At 43.6% G+C, this 25,525-nt stretch overlaps 1 protein-coding gene across 1 annotated transcript in view; it reads right to left on the bottom strand.

The window, feature by feature from the left end:
- LOC125945819 (WW domain-binding protein 2-like) overlaps positions 1-23,382 on the bottom strand; it is a 43,337-nt gene extending 19,955 nt beyond the window's left edge. Inside the window, exons 1-3 of the mRNA XM_049668117.1 lie at positions 23,172-23,382; positions 12,866-12,968; positions 6,476-6,614 (exon numbers count right to left, since the gene is read on the bottom strand). Coding sequence (XP_049524074.1) covers positions 6,476-6,614; positions 12,866-12,968; positions 23,172-23,227 — 298 coding nt within the window. The 5' untranslated portion in view covers positions 23,228-23,382. The remainder of the gene's footprint in view (positions 1-6,475; positions 6,615-12,865; positions 12,969-23,171) is intronic.
- Between the last annotated feature and the right edge of the window lie 2,143 nt (positions 23,383-25,525).

The following is a 25,525-nucleotide window of genomic DNA, read 5'->3' on the forward strand; positions in this document are numbered from 1 at the left end:
GTTTACTATTCTGAAGTTCATAGTAAAGTAGACTTTCATTATTTCGACTCCTGTTCATTCAATTTTTCTGCGAGATCATGGCTGCAGGTCCCAGCCAGAACCCATGAATTTCTATGAGCCCAAGCTTTCGTTATTTCAATCCTAAAATTGAACTTCACTGGATAATTGAAACTTGACCAGTCAGCACGCACATGCCTAACCACGATTGTGACCCCGACCCCTTTAGTGGCAGTGTCTGTCTTGGCAGAGCTTAGGGGACAGTGAATGCGTTGAACACACGTCACCTCTCGTCAAAAACGGCCATTTTTGGCCCACCTGAGGAAGATTTTCAAGCCACAACAGTACCTCTCAATGTTCTATTACACTTTTTACCCGATTCTAATGTGCGCTTCTTTTTTTAAAGAAAAGTGGGCCGGAAATTGCCTGTGCGGTGCATGCGGACACAAAAGCAAAACCCAAACTGCCTTCGAAACAGTCGTATGCTTTGCCATATAACATGTATTGCAGTGAAGCTAACAAAAAAAAAAAGGACCATGCGGTGAAATTTACTTTAAGAAACAGGCCACCATTGTGCGATAATTTTTCTTGCTAAAAAAATTATGTGCACGTTAGGTTTCTACTTTGCTTAGGATCTTTATTGTCATTTCTACATTAGTTTGCTACTTTGGACAAGTGGAAAGTTCGTGTGCGCTTGGCTTGGGGGCATGCTAAAATCGGCCAAATACAGCCAAATGGACCAGCGGTGTGTTCTAGCATTTTTCCTGCGTCTTGTTTAATTCGACCCGATGGATAATTTGATCTATTTCATCGGTCCCGTCAAGGTCGAAATAGCGGAAGTCGATTGTAGTGAAATATTTTTCCATTGAAGCTGTAAGCAGTCAGCAGGGGATTTCCGAAAATATTGTTCATCTGAAAAGTTCGTTAATGTGGTGTTCATAGTATAGAGGTTTCGCTATACCGTGATCACTATTGACGTAATCACACGTTGACTACGTAGTTCTGAAGGCACGAGGTCAACGTGCATTGATTCAAGACAAAACTTTATATACTGTTGACCACAAGCATTGCAGACGAAATCGCGGTCACTGTCGACACGATCACCGATGGCAACCACCCAGTTCTGAAAGCATGCGGCCAACGTAGTGTTACAGGCTGCAGTAAATGCAAGAATAAAAGCTAAAAAGGCACAAATTGGCATGAAACATTGATCCCGTTGTTCCTGTGTGATTTTTATTGATCAGTATGGGGATGCGGGCTCTGCCGCTTCATTTCGGTTGGATGTTAGTGCTCTTTATTGTTCTTTCGCGGAGCACATTTGTAGTGTTCCACGCTTGCCACTCTCTGAGGGTTATCCGAATTAACCACTGTGCAGCCAAATACGTCCAAATTACCCAGGGTTTGGCGATATTAAATAATGCATATGGTGTGCCGGGACCAGTGGACAAGTCCAAATTAAATGATTTTGCAAATTAACGAGGGTGGAATTAATGGTTTTACTGTATATCTCAGGTTTTACTTTAGCTCTGCTTCATTTAAATTAATGGGTCACATTTAACTATTACAATTACTAGTTTAGCTGTCATTACACAATTTCTGGCACCATACAGGCTAATGGAATCGGTGCTCGCTCAAGTTATCCATCACAGCTGCTACCCCAGGAAGCCCATTCAGACAAAGAAACAACAGCAATTAAATGGTGCCATTGCCAGAAGAATAGTACAAACTGTTTTACGAGAGCATAGGACAATAGTCTGAAACATCAAGGAGCCGGAAGAACCCTTTCTCACTTGAGCTGCTGCTGCGAAAGCAATTGAAGGCTCCCAACTCTGAGCTACGATAGCTTAGCAACACACCTTTAGCATTAGCTACATCACTTCATGCCTCACGAGCCCAGCAGAACTGTCAACACAGTGCCACACACTGTCAATGAAAATACAATGCCTAACAATATTCGTGATGGTGGGAGCAACGTGTTGATAATCTTGGGCTGTATTCTTGGACACTCACTTTTTATTTTTTTTATTTCGCGTGACAAGCGGTGGACGCGTGGATGGGTGGCTGCATTTTTGCAATGTGCCAGAATGCCATTGCTTGTAGATGCCAATGCCCCTCGAGCTGGTCACGTGAAATTTATGGAATCCCCAAAAATGACGATTAAGTGACAAGAATATGGCACACCTTTCTTGGCCCACGTGTGAAATAAGCAATGACACCTACATTCCATTCCATACTCAGCAGGCAACACAGCAGAAACAATGCAGTGACAAGTCACTCCGCATGTTTTGCAGTGCAGTTGTTCTTGAGCTGCAATGCCTTATACGGAATAACCACTTCATCTGTTACAAACACAGCTAAATTTGGACATAACGACCTTCATTATAATAAAATTTCCTACGTATAATGAAGTACGTAACTTTTTATAGCCTCTTGTCCATAGGACACCATGTATTTAGAAAGTTCAATATAACGAAGGGTGTTTATACACTATTTCAATATAACGAAATTTCACTGCCACTGCAAAGGAATACTAAGACAATAACTAAAATCTTCAGTGGACATAGACAGTCACATGGTTGAATTACAAGTGACTGCTTATGAACGCACCTCTCAAATTGTATCCGCCCGACCAAGAGTGACGCCGAAGCAGAGCAGAGTCATGTTCCATATAAAGTCCAAGCGTGGTAAGATACTATCGTCGCGCCCCGTGTGCTTCTGCTTTAGGTGCAAGTGAAAGCATGCGAGGGTGAGCCGAGAAGGATGGTGGCTCGATGATCACCGTCTGCCCACGCAAGCTAAGGGGGGAGTAGAGCGAGCTGGCGGCAAAACGATCAAGTGTATGTGAGGGGAGGGGAGGAAGTGGGGGACAGATTGGCATTCATCACCTTTTTTAGCACGACCTGGGCTACTCATGGCTGTGCTGCACGCATACGCAGCGGTGATCATACGCAGAGGTGATCTGCCATGTGTGCAAAGAGTGGGCGTGACATCATGTGAACCGTCTTCCTGCACATTTAGTACTAGCGGTTTCATAATCGCGAGTTTTAGAGGCGCGGTGAAGCGAGAAGCAGAACGAAGCATTCGCTCCCCGCTGCCGGCCCTTTTCATAATAGTATCATCCCACTGCGGGCGACACTATCAGCCACGGGGGCGGAGGGGGTGCGAAAGCTTGGCTGGCTTCGGTTTATAGCACTGATGTGAAGATATCGTTGACACGGCATGAAACTACCGTATTGACTCAATTCTAATGCGCCCTCGATTATAACGTGCACCTGTTTTCCGTGATGACCGAAAAAAAAAACGTCCTTTTCAGTACGGCGCACCTCATGCTTTCAAACAGAAATACAACTTTCTCTCATTTGGAAAAACAGATTTCCTCCCAATACACTGAAGTTGCGATAAATAAAAAAAGTTGAAGTTTCGCCAGAAAGAAGAAGCATCGAATGCGATAGCCAATTAGTAAACAAATACGAAGTAAGGATAGCAGTTTTATCGGCCGTATAAACTTGGAAACATTCACTTACTAAATAAATTAACAAGCACGGTGTCACGCGCGCACAAGCAAACATGAACACATCTCGCTCGTTGACTGCGGAAACGAACTGTCAAAACGCTGGAGTGACGAAGTGCGGCGAGCGAATTGACCTTCCTGCTATCATGCCTTTTGTTTCAAAGTGACCTATAAGCAGCAAAAACAAGGCGCACGGCGGACTTTCCCCGTCGCAGACTGCTTTCAACATAGCACCAAGGCAATCGTATTGACACGTATACATGTTTATCTTTCGCCGATGGCCGCTTTCCACCGGCTAACAAATGTTAAACGTTGTTGCTCGGCGCAGGACGCACCTATATCGGAAGTTTCTAGAACGTTATCGATGCTTCTTTCCATTGCCTGTTTTCACCGACGCTTATGCTATCTGATTGTATGACCGACGCGAATTGTCTAGAACTTTCTGGAAGACCCGCGGGCATCAGGGATTAATCTGGAACCTTCGATGACTCGAGTATAAAAGCCGACGCGTTTCGCCGCTGATCAGATTTTCAACGATCGCCGACTGTGTTCGCCGCTATCGTTGTGCTTTGAGTGTAGCTTGCTTTTGTGGGCACAGGTTCGCCCAATAAACAACGAGTTTCGTCATACACAGTTTTGCGACTGTTTTATTTACCGTCACTACTACGTGACAGTATCACCGAAGTGGATCGTCGCAGATTACATCCTGCTTCGGTCCACTGAAACCGTTCCGCATTGCTTTGCTGGCAAAAATCCTCTCCTGTTTACGCCAGTCCCGCACGCAAGTTTCGGATCCTCCGAACGCCCGCGATGCGGCCCGATTTCCATCCGTCTCTACAGACATGATCACTTTTCGTTTTAGCGGCATCATGATGAACTCGGTACTTCATGCTGATAGAACAGACGCAGAGAACATGAAGACAGTAGACGATTTTTGAACCTGTTTTATCGGAAAAAAATTACGCGTTAGATTCAATTAAATATGGTATGTTCTCTTGCAGATTCTCAAGTTGAACAAAATGAATCTTTTTCTCATTGAAATTTGGTTTTTTAATTGCCCGATAATGCGGAAAATTTTGCGTCCCCTTTCGCGCAAGAAAAATCCATTGGCAACTGTGCTTAGTTGAATAAAAGATTGAATTTCAATATCCCAAAATTTCGATATAACTAAGCAAATTGCCGATCTTACCAACTTCATTATATCGAAGTTTATTTGTACAACTTTTCCTACAGTGTTGTGTGTTTCCTACAGTGTTGAGGTTAATGAATTTCGAATAGTATGGCGTTCCCTGCATGTATATTGTGTGTTATAAAGCCACTTCTACGATTTAGACTCGCAATAAGCGCTGCCTATTCAGTGAGCTTCAAGTGAGCAAGAAAGAAAAGATCACAGAACTAAAAAGCACGTCAACAAGACCATGTTCAAGGTTGCACACGATTAAACCGAAGTGACAAGGAAGGTGCCCATAGGTTTTTTTTTCTCTTGTGCACAATTTCTTCTGCTTCACTGTGCCATGAAAGGCATGAAATTTGCTTTTCCGATCTTACAGGGTTGCGAAAAAGGTCCCCATTCATAAATAGGCAAATTATATGTTAGCAGCTGGATAGCTATACCACGAGACATATTTTAGAGTTGCACTGCCAACAACTATGCAAAAAAATATGCGACCGGAGATTATTGGAGGCTTCTTTTTGATCCGTCATCCTCCTTGAGTGAGCTCGTCTGTGCCACACTAAGTTGTACGAGGGATACTGTACAGTAGCACAAACGGCCAGAACAGTGGCAGTACATTGAAACATCCACTGGAGAATTGCAACAAAAGCATGAAAACAGCGAATAGAGTATGGCATCAGTTTTATCACTGGTTGTGGCCACTCTGTTGACTTCCGTTAAGTTGATGATGACAACGTGCCTTACGTTTTGGTTTCAGTATATCTACCGAGACAGTATCAACCGAAGGGGGCTCGCGTTTTTATGTTTCATTTGGCAAAGGCTTGGCGCAGCTCTTCCATCCCTGCACTAAACTTTTGAATGTGAAGGTATGCTGTTCTGGTTAATTTGAGCCCAACCAATGTCCCCTTATGCATGCAGCTTGGAAACATGAAAAGAACGAATTCAGCATACAGCTGTTACTGCATCCCTAGGCGTGAAGCTGTTTTACTTTACTTTTCCTTTAAGTTGAATGCTCAAGCAGTGTGTAAAGGTGTCGTCGCTTGTTGGTGCATGACGGTGGATTCACGCTTCGAGAACAAGAAGCAGAAATGCATTGCGGACTGCCTCGAGCATCAGCCATCGCACGTATCGTCTCGCACTGACTATTCCCCAAAAGTTGGTGTACCCCTTGATGCACCAAAATTTACTTGAACTCGTTCGTACCAAGAACCTCGGAAGACTGAAACTGCCTGCCTCCACCACTGCCATCTCTAAAACCAAGAACATCCCAGACAGCTGCGGACACTTGCGTATATCAGTTCTTGCCCTCCTCTCTGTAATGCATTTGGCTGATTGAGAGTATGAAAATAAATAAGTAAATAATATTTGAATTCATTCACTTTTCCACCATTCGTTGATATAACCTTCGGGATAATTCGACCAGATGTTGTGGTCCCACAAGGGTCGAATAAACAGGAGTCGAATGTACTGTATTTTGGTAGCAAGCGCAAGCAGTGCGTTGTGGCCTGCCCAAGGCCAGTTTTTTGTAGTGATGCCTTATGCCTTATTCTATACTAGTCTTATCATACACCGCTCACAACCGGCTGATCCCGTTGATAACGTGAGCGGACCGTCGCTCTGACCACTGACCAAGTGCGAAAAATGCGAAAAGGCATTAGCATCCGGAAAGGCATCGCTATAAAATACCGGCCCAAGTGTGCAACATTGCCTAGGAGGCAAATAGACTCTGTCCTGGCCGAGATCAACACGACCAGCGTACAACAGGGGTAGTGGCCGGAGCCCAATGTGCCCACCATTCTGCTCGGCCTTGACGGTGCCCTTGATGTAGTTTGCGCCAAAGATGGGCTGCTCTAGTCCGAGGTTGCTCACAGTGAAGAAGGGGAAGCTGAATGACTGCAGGAAGTCCTTGCTGTTGCCGTTGGTGAACACCATCTGAAAGGAGAGAGTGGGGAGACTGACGTTAGCTATGAAGCTATCCAAACAAAAGTGTGAAGAGCAATGATGATAACCAAAACAACAATCAGACATGGTAAGCTACAAAGATATTCACAGTTACCGAAGCAGGTTGTCAAACTTTGGAGCGCCTGGAAACACCTTTTTCTTAAAAACTGCAAGTTATTTACTCATACGTATCAAACAACCATACTGAAATGTAATTCAACGTAAACTTACATTTCCAAGGAAGTATAATTTAGTACAGGGGTTCTCAAACATATTCATTCCAGGGAACCCTGCTAAGCTCCATGAAGCTCCACGGAACCCCCCCCCCGAATAAACCGAATTAAAAAGGTGGTCCAAATTAACCGAATGTCGAATTATCCAGGGTATCAAGAAAACAATAAATGAATGCTGACTACGTCAACACACTTTTATTAACTGAATGAATCAGCAAGTCTTGCTTCTATTTCGCACAAGAGCAGTGTGGAAACTGAAATTCTCGTCATCTCATGACTGATTAGAGCTAGCAGCGGCAAAGGCCTCGCGACATCCTTCGCAGCGCGGATGCGGCGCGGGTCTTCATCTGAGACACACTTTTCACTACAGCGCTCTCATACTGATTATTTTTTCGCTAGTGAGCTGGTCACCAACAAATTGTCAGTCTATCGCAATCTAGCCGGTGCTCTTCATCTTCGACAGCTTTGCACTGAGTCAAAGCGAAACTACTGGTTGCCGAAACCACGGCCGTTATTGATGCGATCATGGACGGCGACCTTGCAATTCAGATAGCAGGCGGCCGACCCACGCGTCAAGTCAAAACGAAATGCTGCAACAAGTGTGCACGAAACCGCGGTCACTATCGACGCGATCATGAATGGCGACTATGCATTTGTGAAAGCACGCAGCCGACGCGCGCACAGTCAAAACGAAACTACTGTTTACTGCAACCGCAGCAGACGAAACTGTGGTGGCTATCGAAGCGACCATAGATGGTGATTACGTACTTATGAAGGGCATGCGGCTAGCCACCAATGCGGTGCTATGCGCTGCTTCGTTTTGGACCCTAGCGCTGTTTTTGCTCGTTGGCAGCGTGCATTTGCAGTGCTCCGCGTGTTTTTTTTATTCCGCCGATATATACGTCCGTGCACACGCTATCGGCACCTACCCTGTCTACAAACGGGAGAAATACGCATGGTGCTAAGTTACGGCCTCCGACATTCAAGTGCAAAAGCTTAGGCGCGCAGCCCATGGCTGCCTGTTTTCGGAGGTTGGGTGGCTACAAGCTGCTTACGGATTTATTGCGCAGTTCGTGCATTGCCATTACGCACTGTGATGTGCTTTTTGACACCCGGGCATGGGTAATGTAGGTTCTGTGGATTGAGCGCACCTCGTGTTCGCTGTTTTAGCCACTTGATTAGCACAGGACCCCAGAAAATTTATCAGTGGCTCGCGCAACGCCGAGCAGGGGCTTGCAGAACCCCCGGGTTCCGCGGAAACTACTTTGAGAACCCATGATTTATTAAATAAGTAGAGTGCAAGCACTTTTAGAATGCCAAAATTTTGCTCCAAGGTTTGCGGCCCAAACAAAAGCTGACACATGTGGAAAGAAGAAGTCAACACTAGCTTTGTTTGTAAATAACTTGAAATAACTGACAACTTCCTTCATTTTGCACTAAAGTGCATTTGCAGAAGAGCAACATTGAACTTCATTGCAATTTATTTCAGTATACCCTAAAGGCCCTCAGTTGGAGGGTATTACCTAAAGGGAAAAATAGTGCGGCTGTTTGAAGCACAGAAATGCCAGTAAATGCACTGACCGCTTTCACAAAAATGCCAGTATGGCCTGGCAGCCTTGTCACAATTGTCACAACAAATTAAAATAGCATTTAAAGGGCAATTGTGAATAAAAAAAAGAAAATAAAAGCATTAACTTTGGCTAAGCTGGTTCTAAATAAGTACTAGCATCGAAGCAGTCTTGCCAAAACTGCAAGGATGGTAACTGTCCCATTTTTTTAACAGCAACCCCTACCTAAGCACATGATGCATGCAGTCAGTGGTACGTGGTTATGGCATCAGACCCTGACATCCAAGGTCATCACCGCAACGCACAATCTCGGAGGCCTGCTGATATACTCAACATTCCAGGTTCTGTGCAATTTCTGATAAGCAGTGACATGTCCTTTTTTGTAGTTTCAGTATCAAAAACATCTATTTTTGCAAACTTTAGGTGATGCATCCACTATTATTAAAAATGCGAAACTTTGTAAACGGCCGCACTATATCTGCACTAACTGGGCTTCTTATGCTGCCCAAAATTTCTGTGCAAATGACCTGTAAAAGAGCTAGCGGCCAACTTCGATTTCCCCATTCAAGCACATAGAAACTACCAAAATGATTTGAATTTCATTTCAGAAAGAAAGTGCCAATTATAGAAACCCAGCAACAAAATATTAATTTTGGACCTCAGATGTTTTATAGAGATTGCTGAAAATTGGTAGGTACAAAACAATATAGACGCAGAAGCTTCACAAATTTGTAAAATTTGTAACTTTATTGGTAGGTACAAAACAAGATAGACGCAGAAGCTTTACAAATTTGTAAAATTTGTAACTTTATTGGTAGGTACAAAACAAGATAGACGCAGAAGCTTCACAAATTTGTAAAATTTGTAACTTTATAAATTTGTAAAAAGAGAACTGCACATGATAGAGCATTTATAGTGGACAAATCTGATATATAAGTTGACAACTGATGTGTAATTATTAGTGCATACAACACTTCTTCCAAAGTCCCACCCACAAATTAGTGGTATGTTTCAGAGCAGTACATAACACATAAATTTTGTCTATTTTAGATCTGATATTAGGTGCAGTTTAGAGGATTGCGATGTTCCTCGGCTCTGGGAGGTCGTGGGTTCGATTGTCACTGCTACCCCTCAACCCAGTGGTTCAAATAGACACACACACACGCCTGGGGTTTGGCTCTCTTCAGGGGTGGTACACTTGGGAAAGGAGCATGCGCCCTAAATTTCTACCAAAACCCTTGTGAGCACACATACACACAAACACAGACAAAAAAAAAAAATAGAGGAGTCTAGCGATCCATGAAGCTAACTTCTTAATAGGTGGGTGTGTGATGTCAGGCTGAGTAAAAGAGTTGATACTTCATTTTTCTGAAATTTCAAAATTAAATAATTTTTCTAGAAACTCTGTGGCATAAATTGAACATCTACTTTTTCAAGTAACTTGAATGTTCACTTTTTATTTAAATGCAAAAAAAAAGTTTAGTCAAAATTTGGGCAGTGGTTGCCGAGAAAAACAACTCCAATCCTGTTTTGTTCGCATGCCCAGCCACCATTGTATTCAGTGGAAGTAAGAAATTTGCAACACTGCAACTGGTGCGAACCTGCTGCCTCCTGGTGACATCAAAAAACAATAAAACAGCCAACTGCAGCCGCTGGCTCCGGCTTTTTGGTGTGTTGCGCCAGTTACGCATACCTGTATCAATTTCAATGCATCCTCGACCCACGCAACACAATAGTTCCCATGTACTTTAAACAGGAACTCCCGAGCTAAAACTTGCTGCTAAGATGCTACTGTTCAAACATAATCACTAGAGGCCGGATCTTTAGGCATCAAAAGAGCGCTTTTTAGGCGCCAAAAATAGGCAGGCAAAACAATGTTTTAGGCCTCCAACGTCGTAAATATAGGCACAATAAATTTTTACATAAATGCAAATAATTTCAAACGAAGACGTGCGCGGCCTATATCTACGATAGGAAAACAAGACATGTTATTGTCTATGGTGGCACAAAGGCTCCAACAGTTGAACATAGCCGTGCAATTGTCCCATAAAACTGCTGGACTAATGACGATCAATTGGCTTCATTCTATAAGCACACTGCTCATATTCATGTTGAATGGCCACTGTACTCGAGCGTCGCATATAGTGAAACAGGCATGAAAAAGAATACTTGAAAGCTGGGAATACTGATTAAAAAAACGATAATTTATATCTGCCTGACGCAATTAAATTAAGACACAACAAAAACAGACAAATAACAAATGCAAGAGAGACTACCATTTATTAAGAAATTCGCATATTCTTACATGAGGACCGTTAGGTACAACTCTTCTCTAGGTACAACTCTTGTATAATGTCATATACAATGACATTATCCGAATAGTACAGGCCAGACGTCCCAACACTGCCAAATACACTTCCGCCCATTTGAAGTGCACATGTTTGAAGAAATATATTTGGAGATCACGCGGAACGCAGTCTAAGAATCACTTTCAAGATCGCGGAAACAATAGCGAACTACCACCTTCTCCAGATTTTTGGATTCAAAATTGTGCCTCTTGTCACTGAAAATGATCTCGTATGTTGAGAAGGAATGCCCGACGGCGGTGAACACCTTAAAAAGTAAATTACAAGCCAAACAAAATCCGCGTGCACATCACATTTTTCTTTCTTCTTTCGCTCTTCACTTTCCTTTCCCCTGACGGCTCTCCGCAATGTCAGCGCGGCGGCGTATGCTGGCCAGCGCGTCCCATTTCAATGCTGCTAGCAGTTGTTTTCCAAGAGTTGGTTGAACTAAGAACTAGGTTGAATCCCATAAAGTTCCGAACAGTCAATGCTGCCCGGTAAGATTAATAACCTCTAACTGCACTCGAAAGCAAAACTTGAGGCTAAATAGTGTTCATATTGGCGCCGATATTGAAAATAGGCGTTTATAGGCATTTATAGGCATTTAGGCACAAACGCCAAAATAGGCATTTATAGGCACTATAAGAACACTACAAAAGCCCTTCTTAACCTCTAATTCATGCTCATATATCAAAGTGGGGCGATAGGAGTGCAAGGAACAAAAAAGGCATTTGCCTAAAATCCGGTCTCTATTAATCACTTGCATTAGGCTTGTATGGGTATTAATAAATGTGAACAGTACTCAAAGCAGGTGCATGTACATTGAAGCATATTGTATCAGGAATTATGGTAACACCTTTGCCGTGGTAACAATCGACCGAACAACCAGTGGTGGCTGCTGCCACACTATACGATACATTTATACTCAGTAGCGTACCCAGGATCTTTGCCAGGGGGGGGTTGACAGTTTGCCCCCCCCAATACCATCTATAACACTAATTTCAATTTCTTCACGGGAAATTGTCAAAAAATGCGCTTTTTGTGAGTGTGCAGACGATTGCACGTCTTACATCTTAGTTGCAGTACTCAAATGCGCAAGGAAAGAAAAGGGGTTAAACAAAAGAGGGGGGTTAAGTCGGCCTCAGGGGGGGGGGGTTACAACCCCCAAACCCCCCCCCCCGTCGGTGCGCCACTGTTTATACTGTATCCATGTAAACACAGTTACATGTGGTGGAGTGTTGCATTGGATTTTCCACCACATAGTAGTACACAAAACCCCATGGCTTGAAATAACAACAGGTGTTATGCATACCCGTAGTTTGTACAATTACAATGCTTTCGCCCATATATCAGAAATTGAGCCCATCCCTTAAAGAGCCTCTTAAAGAAAGGTTCTAGAAACTAAACATTATCTACCACTTCCTACTATGCATGTCGGGCATTGTATACGTGACTTGCTTTAGCTGCAGCATGATCCGTGTGGGTCAATCTGGCTGCTGTCCATCTAAGAGAGCATCAGGCATCACTAACACCATCCGAGCCATTTGATCTGACATGCCATTGCAGTAGGTGTGAATACTATCCCAATTTTAATGAAACAGCTTTCAGAAGTAATAAACATCAGCTCACATGAAAATTACCAGAGGCCTTTCACATTAGGAAAAGGAACGATATGGCTGCATGATATGATATAGCCATTAATGATATAGCCATTCATTTGCCATGCCACACATTTTTGCACTTATTGGCTTTTAAGACGTGCAAGTATGGCTTTCGGTTTTTGAGTTTCTTTACAATAAACTATAGTTTCTTTCCCAGGATCTGTTCCTCATGCATGAATACTTCCATCTATATATATATATATCAAGCTTGTTCAATCAAATCAGCTGAGAGTAAATGCCTTGTCCTGTGATTTAACCATTTCTCATCTTTTTCTGCGAGCAAAAGAAGTCCACATGATGAATGTCAACCAACCAGCTCACTTATCTGCATTGGTAAATGGAAAGTCCCATGCAGAGTGAGTGAATATCTCTTTCTGAACACAGGATATTTGGGACAACACGAAGCAGCCGGTGCCAACACCAGGTGGCACTCACCCGGTGCGTGGTGAGGTAGATGCGCCCCTTCTTGGTGCCATGGAACTGGTGGGCATCCGGACCCTCGAACGTCAGCTCCACTCCATCGCAGTACAGCAGAATGCTGACAACAGGGACCAGAGAGGAACAGAAATATCACGAAAGAGCATGTCAGAATGTACTACACCCAAAGAACATCACAGCACTTTGTTGCATGTTCTTCATGAATGGCAACTAGCACTGCGAACAGATGGGACACAGATGAGAAACACAGCTTGTCTTTCCCATTGTTGTAGCACATTTGTTCCTTCTGTGATCACGCCACCATTGCTTCAGTTAAACAACAGGTCCCTGCAAGAATCCGCACTTCACTTATTGTGCTAAATTCCAGCTTGGTTTAAAAGCTCTTTAACAGGCAAATTTTTCATACATGCTGCAGGAGTCTACCGATGTGGTTTTCCACAAGAAATGGTCATGAATGATCCCTGTGAAAATGTCCGATTTTTGCAGAAGTACTCTGGTGAAAAGTACTCTTTCCCATTGCCCAATAGTTGCACGTAAGAAAAAAAAAAAGACTTGTTTTTTGTATTAATTCAGAAACTACATAACAACTGGCACACAAAGCAAGAAAAAAAAATACCTGACAACTTCCCTTTCCATCCCTCTGCAGCTATCAACACCAAATGGCACAGTGCTGCCTTGGCAAATGTATTGCGTCCGCTTCCCTGCTACACTCTAGGCTGCAGAGCCAGCACATATCCACAACAAGACATACTTGCAGAAAATTTAATGAAAAAATACTTTCTCTGCTAAGGACATTTCTTCAAAGCTTTTACCCGCCTCATGAAGCTGCAATTCATGCAAAAATTAAATAATGAGATGGCATTGCTGAGATCGGCTCAAAGTGTACGAAGTGCTGTAGAATAATTTTTGTGGCAACAGAGAGTACCACTTGAAAAAATTTTGTAAAGGTTCTGTAAGTTAGTGACACAGTCCCTGTGGCGGAAATAATACTTCCAATGGCCTTCTACTGTACTTCCCACTGCCCGTGAAAGAGTTAACTTTTTTAACTAGCCCAGATGAAAGCTGGGACATCTGCGACATTTCCAGAGATCACAGGAAACGAAACACATGAGGAGAGAAACAGAACAGGACAGCACCATTCCTGTTGTCTTCTCTCCTCAAGTATTTCCTTTTCCTACCAGCACAGGAAATGTTCCCTCTCAGCAACTCGTGCAAGGTTTTGGGCATTACACAGAGTGGTGCCGTCTCTGCACACATTTTAGAGGCCACAACAGGCTATAGTGTAGCAGACAAAAACAATATGACATGCAACACATGTTCTTCAAAACATGGAGGCATCAACTTTGAAAACATGCTCTTGCCACAGTAAATGAGTCCAGTGCCAGAGGAATCGTTGAAGTTTGCTAATTTCTTTAATATATCTTCTTTTCGTAAGAACCCCCCCTTAGGGTTTTTACTTTTTTTTTGCTTTCTCCACACCTCATCATATGCATATCTATTATACATTTTTGGTTTTTCTAGTTTTGGTTCTTCTACTAAAATGCAAGTTCGAAGTCCAGTGCCAGTCTCATAACTGTGCGTCCTTCCCATCTGCTGTGCAGCGCTGCTAGTAGCCATTCAAGGAAGCTGCGAAACAGGTGGAGCTGCCAGTGTATGCCAGACTTTAGCCTACTGAAGTGCACAACCACCAAAAGACTTGACTTTGTAAAAGGAGAGACCAAGATCTACCATTCTCTTGTACCAAAGACTCAATACTTGTTTGTGAGCAGCATCCCAAACTTTTGAGCTTCTCCCTTCTCTGCTGCCAGGTTGACCAGTTCATTGCCAATTGTATCCCTTTTCCCTTGAAAACACGAACAATGCATGTTGTCACTGCCTTTTAGCCTGCTCGACACTTATTTATTCTGCACAATGCTGGGAAAGGTGTAGGGAATGAAGTCTAATTTCTTTCCGCAGTTGCGTTTTCCCAATACACACTGCTGAATACACATTAAAAAAAAAGGTATTCATTATTTGCAACCGACTCCTTTGCACTAAATCTCGCAATAGATCTCCCTCTACTCAAATTAACAACCTTAACTCAGCTGAGCTAAGCCAAGGGACGAAGAAACAAGTGCATAACCATCACGAATCCCATCCAACTAGCCCCAATTTGCAATCTTAAGTCTCCTCTACAAGATTTCACAAAAGCCATGTCACCCAGCCTGCTATTTCCCTGACCCCCGTATGCACTAGTATGCTGAATCCTGACCTGTTTCATCGCTAATTTAATGTCATGTACCTCTTTAAATTTATAACACTTATTCTATTACACTGAGAGCAATACCCTTTTGTTATTGCTGTGAGATTTGTCAAAGTTGCCTGCCTACTCCTATACAATTTCAAAACCTTACACCATAGCATTTTATCTTATTTAGAGGACTTTTACTGTACAGATGGCCATTACTCAGCACTGTGTGTGCCCTCAACCTAACCTCACTAAGCCAAACAATATCTCGGGTAAAGCCTGATAATTCACTCAATAGGGCTTGTGTGTCAGACCTTCAGGGCTCAGTTTCCAGTGGTGGCCTCTCTGGATTCATAACATAAGATTCTTAACATGAGATTCTTAACAGGGGGGTAGAGGCTGCCAAGTATGACACAAGGCCCATCACCACACCAAACCTCCAGCACTGAAACTTCTAAACTTGTAAAATTACTTATTCCACATGACAGAACGAGCAACATCCAAGTGACAAGCTAGTGGGCCTGCACAAGTGTAACACATCAAAAGAATAATGAGGCAGATAACAGCGTGGCATTAGCAAGCTAGGCTTTTACAAAATGGTTAGGGTGTGAAAATGTTTACTGCTGCCACAGTAGTTGTCTAATGTTTATGACACTTGGTAATAAAAATCCGCCAGTTTCCAGAACATCTACCAGATGGCGACATCTGAAACCATTGAAGGATTGGTTTTTCAGATACAGAAATACTTTTTTTTTCTTCTATCAGGGGTTTTACGTGCCAAAAGCAGTTCTGATTATGAGGCACACTGTAGTGGAGGGCTCTGGATTAATTTTGACTACCTGGGGTTCTTTAACGTGCACTACAACGCAAGCACACGGGCATTTTTGCATTTCGCTTCCATCGAAATGCGGCCGCCGCGGCCGGGATTCCATTCCGTGACCTCGTGCTCAGCAGCGCAACGCCTTAGCTGACTGACCCACCGCGACAGGTATACAGAAAGACAGGGGAGCACATTACAAGCTCATTTGGATGGCCAGTGACATTTTGCGCTCCCTTCGCTGTTAGGCCCACAAACTTGTTGAAAGTGGCTGCCAAGGCCTTGCAGCTTAGCAACTGCCCTCTTCTCCTTGCTGCAGCAGCACACAATTGGCTCAAGTGGTTAATCAAACAGCTCAAATTAAGCAATGAGTAAGGAGGACACAACATTAAGTCCTGTGGAGCCTCGTCTAAAAAGGCTGCATTGTTAGCTGTGTCGCAAATGCAACAGCCAAGCAATAACTTTTGGCTTAAGAGGAAGCTTTAGCTTGGGAGCTCCGATCTAAATATATACAAAAGGAGAAATAGTTTTTCTCAGCAATCACTGCACTGATTTCGATGAAGTTTTTGTAGTTTAAAAGAAAACGATAAAATATAGTAACTGTGTGAAGTAGACTTTTTTTATTTAAGCCATAAATATCTCAATAAAAAAATGTTAAAAATTAATTTCAGAAAACTCAGCTGTCAAATTTACAAGTATAACTAAGCAATCAAAAACGATACAATTTTGTAAACAACACCTCATAATGCTCCTCGTCACTGCCCCTGAGATCTTTCCCAGAAAAGAGAACTTCCTCATCAGGAACTTTTTCGCATTCCTCAAGGATTTTAGCAAACTTCAAATATCTGAAATATCTGAAGTGAACAAAATTGATGTAATGTAACCTGCTCTGAAATATGCCAGTATGTGCAAGTAGGACTTTTCTAAGACCTTCAAAAACAATGCAATAATTTCACTTAATTCTCTTATGAATGAAGCTCTTCTTGGTGCAGAGGTATAGATTTTAAAAGTTCATGCTTTCTAGAGTTGCTAGAATTTGCCGTTTTCTCCCTAATACAACAAATGCCATTCAAATCAGTCCAGTGGTTGTCTCATAAAAGCACTTCTGTATGGTATATGTGCTTGAAATAGGTGGCACTGGAATAGGCACCAAGCTAGAGCTTCCTCTTAAGAAGAAGCCTTACTTCTGTGCTCGTGGCACCAGGAGCCTAGTCAGGCGTGCATAGTCTCGCCTTTTGCTGCGGCGCCATGACAATCTTGTATTGTCAAAATCACAATAAACTTCAACTTTGGGGCCACAATTTGCTTAGCACCCAGTAAACCAGCTTTGACAGGGTTTGTTGCATTCTAAAGAACTGAATGCATGGAAACTCCTGGGAACAAGTTTCTGACTTTAGACCTATAATTTCCTTTACAAAAATTACCGAACATAAAAAAATTGCAAAACAAAATTTAAAATAATGCATCAAGTTTGCAGCTCTCAGCATAGCTGTAAAGAGTACCCCAATGTTATCAAGTGAATTTGTTGGGACCATCTGCAGTAATTGATAAACACACAACTCACACCAAATCCTCAGCGTCGGATCCTTAGATCCACATAAAGAATAAAAAAAAACATTCAGACGAATTGGGACGAGCTGCAGCGCAACATGGGGGGGACCAAACAAGGGACGACAGATGCAAAGAGGTTGTCGAAAGCATTCTTTCTGCCGTTACTTTGTGTGCTCCTCGTCACTGCCGCAGAGATCTTTCCCAGAAAAGAGAACTTCCTCATCAGAAACTTTTTGCATTCCTTAAGGATTTTAGCAACCTCCATTTGTGGCAGGTTTAACAAGCACACACCTTAGAAAGAACAGGGAAGTGGATGCGAGACGGCAACTACGGTTTATTTGGGGCAGGCAGCTTAAAGACAAGGACACAATAAAGGCACGCAGACCGCACCAGCAACATCGGAGTCAAAGCATACCAAAAAACAAATCACAGCACTGCTTTAAAAAAGATTTTGCTCAAGATAGCGGTTGTTTTGTGTCACTGTCCCACTTAAAATGAGTGAGCTTCTTAAATATGCAAGTATGAACTAACTATAGGCCGGCAACATGTGTTACTATGCTGCATTTGCTGCTATGAGCCGCACCCCCTGAATGAGCAACTGCTTGCAGTAAACACTTTGTTTCTAAACACTTATTGACTTACACAGCTTCGTTGAATGGCTAAGATTCTAAGCAAATGGCTGATTCTGGTCTCCCTTATGTACACGTGTGAAGTTCAGAGCCAGGATGTCAAGAGGTTTGCTTAAAGCAATTGACTGCTCGAAGGAGTGTTTTAAAGGCTCCAACCATGGAGAATGGCTTGTGGAAGAGATGAATCTGTGAGTCTGTGCAAGTACAGACGTCCACACTCCCATCAAGAGTACCCATGTGCTCTGCTGCACACCGAAGAAAGAGCAATAACACAGCACCTATGGTTAGGTACCTTGCACATTTTTGAGGAATTCACTAGCATTGCCACCCAAATATCCAGTAATGCAGATTTCTTTGCATTGCAACACACTGATCCATCCTTCTAGTGAGAAGTGTGCAATAGCCCGATAGTGTTATCGTCGGGCGAGGGCTTCTGGCAAAGCATGACAGATTCACGCAGGTTGCATTCAAAGCGGATGGAAGAATTAACTGCTCAGCAGTCTATATAAGAAAGAGACATTCAGAGAATTGGTAGAAACAAATGCAGGAAAGAGACTGATAGAACCGGTGTCATTACAGGCACATGGATGTAGAGGTTTGAATGCAGAGAGGAAAGATCAAGGAGAGATCGACAACATACCAGACAATATGCAAGTATCCAATTCTGATTAGCCCTAGCGGACTAGGTGACTATTTGTCGCCGCCTTGGTTTGAAGCGCATTCCAATAGAAACCATGATCATGCCATTTACATGCTCTTCTATAGAAACAGCAAAACAACTCTGCTGGTGCCCCATGTTTCTGAATTTCTAAAAGATGAATGAGTGGCGCATGTTTTATTGCAAGCTAGGCATTACTACCAACTACAAGGTGTGATCCTTCTGAAGTCAATTATGAAACAGGGGCAATCCATTCTAATACCACGTCTGTGGAACCAACAAAGTCAGTTGCATGCTGTGGAAATACGTCGGTAGACAACTTTAAAAAAAGTGCTTTCTTTTTCTTTTGTTCCCACAAAGGCTCCCGGTGAATGGGTATTGAGAGGTGAGTAGTTTTATCTGCATAGAGCATGAAAAGCTATTTGTTGCAGATCCCACACAATGGTTACACCGATATTATGTACACTTTAGGCAGTCATCTTGTATACATGAAATATTGAGTCAACTGTGCAATGGCAAATATGGCTTGCTTGTCAACAAAAATAAAGGAAACAAATCTAGCCTGGTGTAATGCAGCAAATCCATTCACTCCATCCTAATGTTTTATTAACCACCACACAAATGGCCGACCTTGGTGACAATTTGGGCAATGAAACGCTAAGAACCACTGGCAAAGCCCGAAAAGAAAACGAATAGGAATAGAACTGTTAAGTCATCCTGGCCCTAGTTCTTTAAAATCATTTTTTTTAGCACTAGCCAGTTGACAACAACCTTGCCTCCCCACCCCCTGCCTATAGGCCCCCTGCCACAATTTTGTTTTACTAGTGTCCAACAGTTTTCCTAAGGAACTTTCATACAATAGTAAGACCTTCTATGAATGAGTGTTACCATACAAAAAAAAAAGTCTCGCCGAGTTTGGCATTGAGTACGGAGTTTCTGGCAAACTGTCTTTGGCCAACACAGAATAATAAGCAGCAAATGCCAATTGTGTGATTACAGAGAAGGAACACAGCACGAGGAAGAAATATGGCACATGGCTCATTTTCATTTCAAAGCACATACAGAGGAGACAGACCGATGTGAGACCTTCGGCTGCAGTGGTATCCCACAGGTAACGTAAATAGTAACGACTTACCTACTTGTGTTTCATCTCCTATGCATTTATTTGTTGACTAATTTCTTGCAAAATGGGCCACACTGGTGAAGTTGTCTTGAATCAGACCTTAATGTTATTTCTAATTATTGCATAACATGGTGCCATAGCAATGAACAATATTAAATGCAAATATGTAAATCTATGCATATAGCTCAATCCCCATTTATGGATAGCTACCTTATTATCCTAATAACCTTCCTTTAGAAACAGCTTTGTTACACATACCTAGACATTCAAATTTTAACTGCCCTCCCTTGGACAGCTCTCATTATTTGCGTAACCAATAATGCTTAAAAACTTAAAAAAAAAAAAAAAAAAAGCTCTGGGATACCTTCAGAAGCCCTTTTCACACACAACCTTGTCACTAAAATGTTTGCATTATGTTGTTATGATTATTCATTCAGGTACAAAACATGAACACGCCGCATCAGTTTGGGATCTGGCCCAATAAAACTTTAAAACATTCATTAAAAAAATTTACTGTGCTCACTGTATCCCTATTAATTAAAAAGAGAACTTCCAGCATAAGCCACTTAAAATCTAGCCTCGACTTACAGTTATTAGTACCCAATCATTAAGTCACCCATCTGTCTTTTCCACCACATATTTTAACATCACTTCGTGTGCAACCAACTTGCACACAGAGTGAGACGACGCTTGGTAGCCAGAAAAGACAAAAATGAAAGACGGGTGGCGACGGCACCTTAAAATTCCCACAGCAGCTCCCCATGATCTCATTGAATTTTTTATCAGTAATAAACATCGTATTGTAAAAGAACCATAGGGTGAACATAGAGAGTTTCAGATGTTTTACTAAACCACAATGACAGAAATGCGAAACAATACTCTGCAATTCGTGATGCTGACTCGCCCTGGGGTTCCGGCTTGAATTTCAAAAACAAAACTGACTGCGATTTTTTTATTCTAATAATTAACCTTTTACAGCGAAATGAATGAAAGTAAGAATTCTTCATGAATACTTTATCAATATAAAAGTGATCCAAGGTTTCTTATTGGTGTCAGTTTAAATCAGTGCATGAAGGAGCCGGAAATGTCAACAGCCCTGGAAATTTTCAGGAAGACAAGTTTTCAAGCAGCATTAAAAAGAATACCAGGCTGAGCTGTTTTAGTAAATGACACTTCCCCAATAGTGCAATGCCCCACTATTACCACCATGACTGGGGCTATGGATTGGCCAAAGAAGATGCAAGGTCAAAAGATGGGTGGCACTCGCATCATATGCTTGGCTCCATCTCGTAATACCCTAGTCACCAGGGGCACTTTCAACCACGATCGAACCTGGTCAAGGTCGACTTTTTCTGCTGCAATTGGCCCAATTGTGCAAGTTGCCGAAGGAAGCCAATCGAAATTGAGAAATTCGATCCTGGATACAGCTCGATCTCGATCTGAAATGTCCTGCGTGACTGGGATAGGTCCTGGCAGTGCATACTTGAATTTTGATAGCTGTTTGCCACCAAAGAAGGCTTACCCCATGGCATTATAAAGGCACCAATGACTAAACATAGAAACATTAAATTTTTTCCAATGCCAATTGATACTGTTCAAACGCAAGTTTATAGTGTGAAACCTGTGATGCCAAACTGACATACAAGTACTGGGACATCAGTGGAAAAATTAAAAACATTATGGCCTTCATTTTGTTTTTTCATAATAAATCCTTTCTCCCCAAATGCATGCAAATGACCAGTTAAAATTATTATCAGTCTAAACTGATTCAGAATTGGCTTTATGGTGTGGCAGCGTATTAGACAAGATAAACAGGAAGGTTGGTCAGAAAACTGGTCAGGAACATGGCCAGAAAAGACTACTTAATTACTCTTGCATAATGCCTGCACTTTTTTTTAAAATAAAAATCAATACAAACCAGTAACACTCGTTTATTAAATAGAAGGACACATTATATGGCAGAGTCAAGTGGTTTTGACAACCTATTAAGCAGATTTTGTTTCACTAGTGAAACTGCTGCAATAGATCGAAATAATGAAAAGCAAAGTGAGGCAAGCTAAAGTTGGAACTTTTTTTTTTCTTTTTTTAACCAAGAGACGTGAACACCCCAATATACGACTAAACTTAGACAACAAATGACGCTACGACTTGGACTGTTGCATCGGTTGATTGAACGGCATTTCACGTCCCAAAACACACTGTTGTGTTCATGAAAAAGGACGCGTGGACGAGTACACGAGCTGCACAATAATGTTGCGCGCGCGATGTATAACATTTGCAAGCGTCTCAACCATTGCTAGGACGGCCTCATTCTAGCTTCGAACTCGTGCAATCAGAGCAACATGCAACGCTCGATCACAGCAATCGTGCAACCACTCCACACACGCGAGCGCAAAATTGGGCATCGCGTCACTCATCTGTCCACCTGATTTTGTCTCGAATAACACCATGGGTTTCCTTCGCTACGAGACTAAGTTTATCTTGCACGGAAACGAATGCGAAACGAAAAAAAGCGCCGGCACAGCTGGGCGTGTACAGTGAGCGCTGTTGCTTTACAGAAAATTCTAGAAGCGCTGTTTACCGCCGCGGTGACATCAGTACTGTCGGTTCCTACATGATGCAATAGGTAGCAACTCGGCTGTACACCGTGAATCTCATGCAATGCGTCACCGCTCGAAAAGGTACACATAAAGCTTGCCAAAGCAGCGACGTAGGATGCCGTTTGTTTAGCTCGCGAAGCACTCGGGGCATACTTTCGGATACGTTCCCTGGGACGATTTCGAAGGGACTGCACAGACGCTGCCGACGACATTTCGTTTGATCGCGCGAGTGGCAGTCAGCAGTCTAAACAAACGATAACTTTATCACGGTGTTTCCACGAGCCCGACAGAAGCGGCCTGTCGTGTCCGGTCGGCCTGAGTCAGCCAGGGCTAAGACCCGGCCCGATCCGTTTCCAGCGTGCACGTAAACGCGCCGGCCAGCGTCGAGACTTGCGTGAAGCGACTGAAAGGTAGAGCTGTATCAATGCCTCCTTTACTCTAGTAAAGGAGGCATTGGCTGTATGCACCGGCAGCGGGAATTGCAATGCAACCTCGTCATGAAACAGAACTGCTGCAGACAGCTGCGCGAACCGGAAGCCTAGTTCGTGTACGCGTTGATGTCTCCGCGCTTCCAGCCGTCATCGTACAGACTCGTCAGAAACGAGTTAACGCGGTCACGTCAGGCTGGGTCGGCACGATTTCTGACTCGACCCGCTCGCGCTGGTTTCATGTGAACTACGACGGGAACGGACACTTACAACTCGCCTTTGAAGATGAGAACGCCGCCCGGTGCATGAGCGGTGTTCAGTGACATGGTGCTGCCCTGGGAAATATCGTGCTGTTATCCGGGGTCTTCTCTCGGGGCTTTTTGCTGAACGATGTTGATCAAACAACCGCTGCGCTGAATCGCGGCACAAGCAACCAGATAACAAGCTGTCTGCTGCGTTGTCTACGCATTCATTGGCAATGGCGCAGCCAACGGCCGTTGCGGACGGCAACGCCCCCTTCTGTCAAAATGGCATCGGTCAAGTAGTCCTAAAAAAGGCAACCATGAAGCGTTTCCGGCGCATGGAAGCCTGCGGAAGCGTGTACCACCGATCTCTATTGAGACCAGCGGCGTGGACAGACCACGGCGTGGACAGACCACGGTGCTAGTTATTGTGAACTAGATACCACGGTGGTAGAATATGAGAGGTGGACAAGCGGCGCAGCTTCGCCTACGCTACGGCTCTCGAGTCAGTAAGTAAGCGAGTGGTCCTGATCCCTTTTGACGCAGGGCAGGCCACAGGAGATGTAGTAAAATTTTGCTCCGCTTTGCGCAAGGCGGCAGCAGTGGTAATGTGGGCTCATTTCTCCGCTCCGCCGTATTTGAAAGTAGCGCACCCAGAATCTCTGCCGAGGGGGGGGGGGGGGGGGGGGGGGTGCATGCACTTTGCATTTTGCCTTGATTTAGCCAGAGGAACCCCACAGCAAATAAAATGCCCAATAATTATAATAATTTAATGACACCAAGGATGATGACGACGTTTATTTCTTCAGTGTTTTCCTCGAAGTAATTTAAGAATCAATGAATAAATACAAGACAGTGATAGAGTGTTTTTGTTAATCAGGAGAATTTGACCTCATGCCAACTCCTGAATCCGCCTTTGCATGGATGGATGGATGGACTAGGCTAAACCCTTTAAACCGGGCGGTGGCATACGCCACCTAGCCATGACTATTAACATATTTTGTACTTTCTACAACAACACAGCAATACTGCTGTGTTGTTGATTGCCACAAGAGCCTCGAAAAGTCGAAAGCCGCCCGTGAAGTTCTACAGAATTCCGGAGAGGTGGTACGAGGAGGACAGACGACAAGCGTGGATAACTGCAGTGCGCCGAGTCAAGTAAGTCACGTACTTTCGCATGCGCGTGCAATATCACGGCCGCTCGATAAAAACGCAATAGTAATGTGCCTCTATTTAGCGCATGGCCGTTTGTTTAGACGTGTCGCGTGGTTGAATCGTACAGTGACATCCGCCGTGTTAGCGAAGGAAAGCGCGGGCGAAACAATGTAAACAAAGCGGAGACTGCACCGCGGAGCGACCGCGCTGCTTGAAATTTCCACATTGGGGGCGCTGTCAGGAAGCGCAGCAGTAGGGTGCCTCGATGCCAGCGCCGCCGTTCAGGGTGGTGCCAACCTTTGACCGCCCCCGCGCCGCCGCTTTCTCGCTGCGACGCCATATTGTGTCACAGCGAGCCGTTGCGATTGCTTGGTGCCGGTGCTGAGTTCGAGGCACAGTGCGCGCGGATGCTTCGCGGACGCTTCTACTTGCTAGACAGTGTTCAGCCGCATGACTGACAAGCTATCAAGTGCATCGTGTCGACATGACGGGCTGTTGTGTTCCCAAGTGCGCCGGATCGACGCGTAAAGGAATGCGTTGTTTTCGCTTCCCCCGGGACCCAGAGCGACGGAAGAGATGGGAAGCCCAAGTAAAGCGCGATCACTGGAAGGCAACGGATAACTCCTGCATTTGCGAGGTAAGTGTCAAGAATGTTTAGACTACCGCACCGTGTTTTTCATTTAAATAAGAAAGTATTCTCTGATCCTCGCTCACGTACCTACGTTCGCTCACGAACTAAGTAAGCACTGCACCGATGCTGTCTGTGTAGCCTATGGTTTGCGGGCGCGTCGCATAGGCTTTTGCCGTTTTGATCAGCGCAGTCTATGCGAGTAGTACCCTTATTTTAAGGACTGACGAAGTTGCTTCGCCGCGAAATAGTCTTACATTAGCTACAAATCGTCACGTAAACCACCTATTTTACATTATCACGGGAAGCACACATCGTGTGTGTCTCTTATTTCTTTTTTTTCTCAGTTTCTTTTTTCGCTACTGGTTATTTAGGACTAAAGAATGCAGTGCTTCTTCTGGGGAGAGCGGCTGTTGTGTACGTGGCAAGCGAAGCATTGTGATTTTCTCTGATTTCTCAGCAGATATCTTGCGGATCTCAGGTTGTTACGTTATATAGCTGATTTTTTAGACGAATATATTTGTAGCGTGGTGCTCGTAAGCCGATGGTCATTCGTGCTCATTCCCGATCGTAATGGGTACTGTGACGGTCTTTAAATG

This window comes from Dermacentor silvarum, chromosome 5, assembly GCF_013339745.2.
Source record: "Dermacentor silvarum isolate Dsil-2018 chromosome 5, BIME_Dsil_1.4, whole genome shotgun sequence".
Classification (NCBI taxonomy): Eukaryota; Metazoa; Arthropoda; class Arachnida; order Ixodida; family Ixodidae; genus Dermacentor; species Dermacentor silvarum.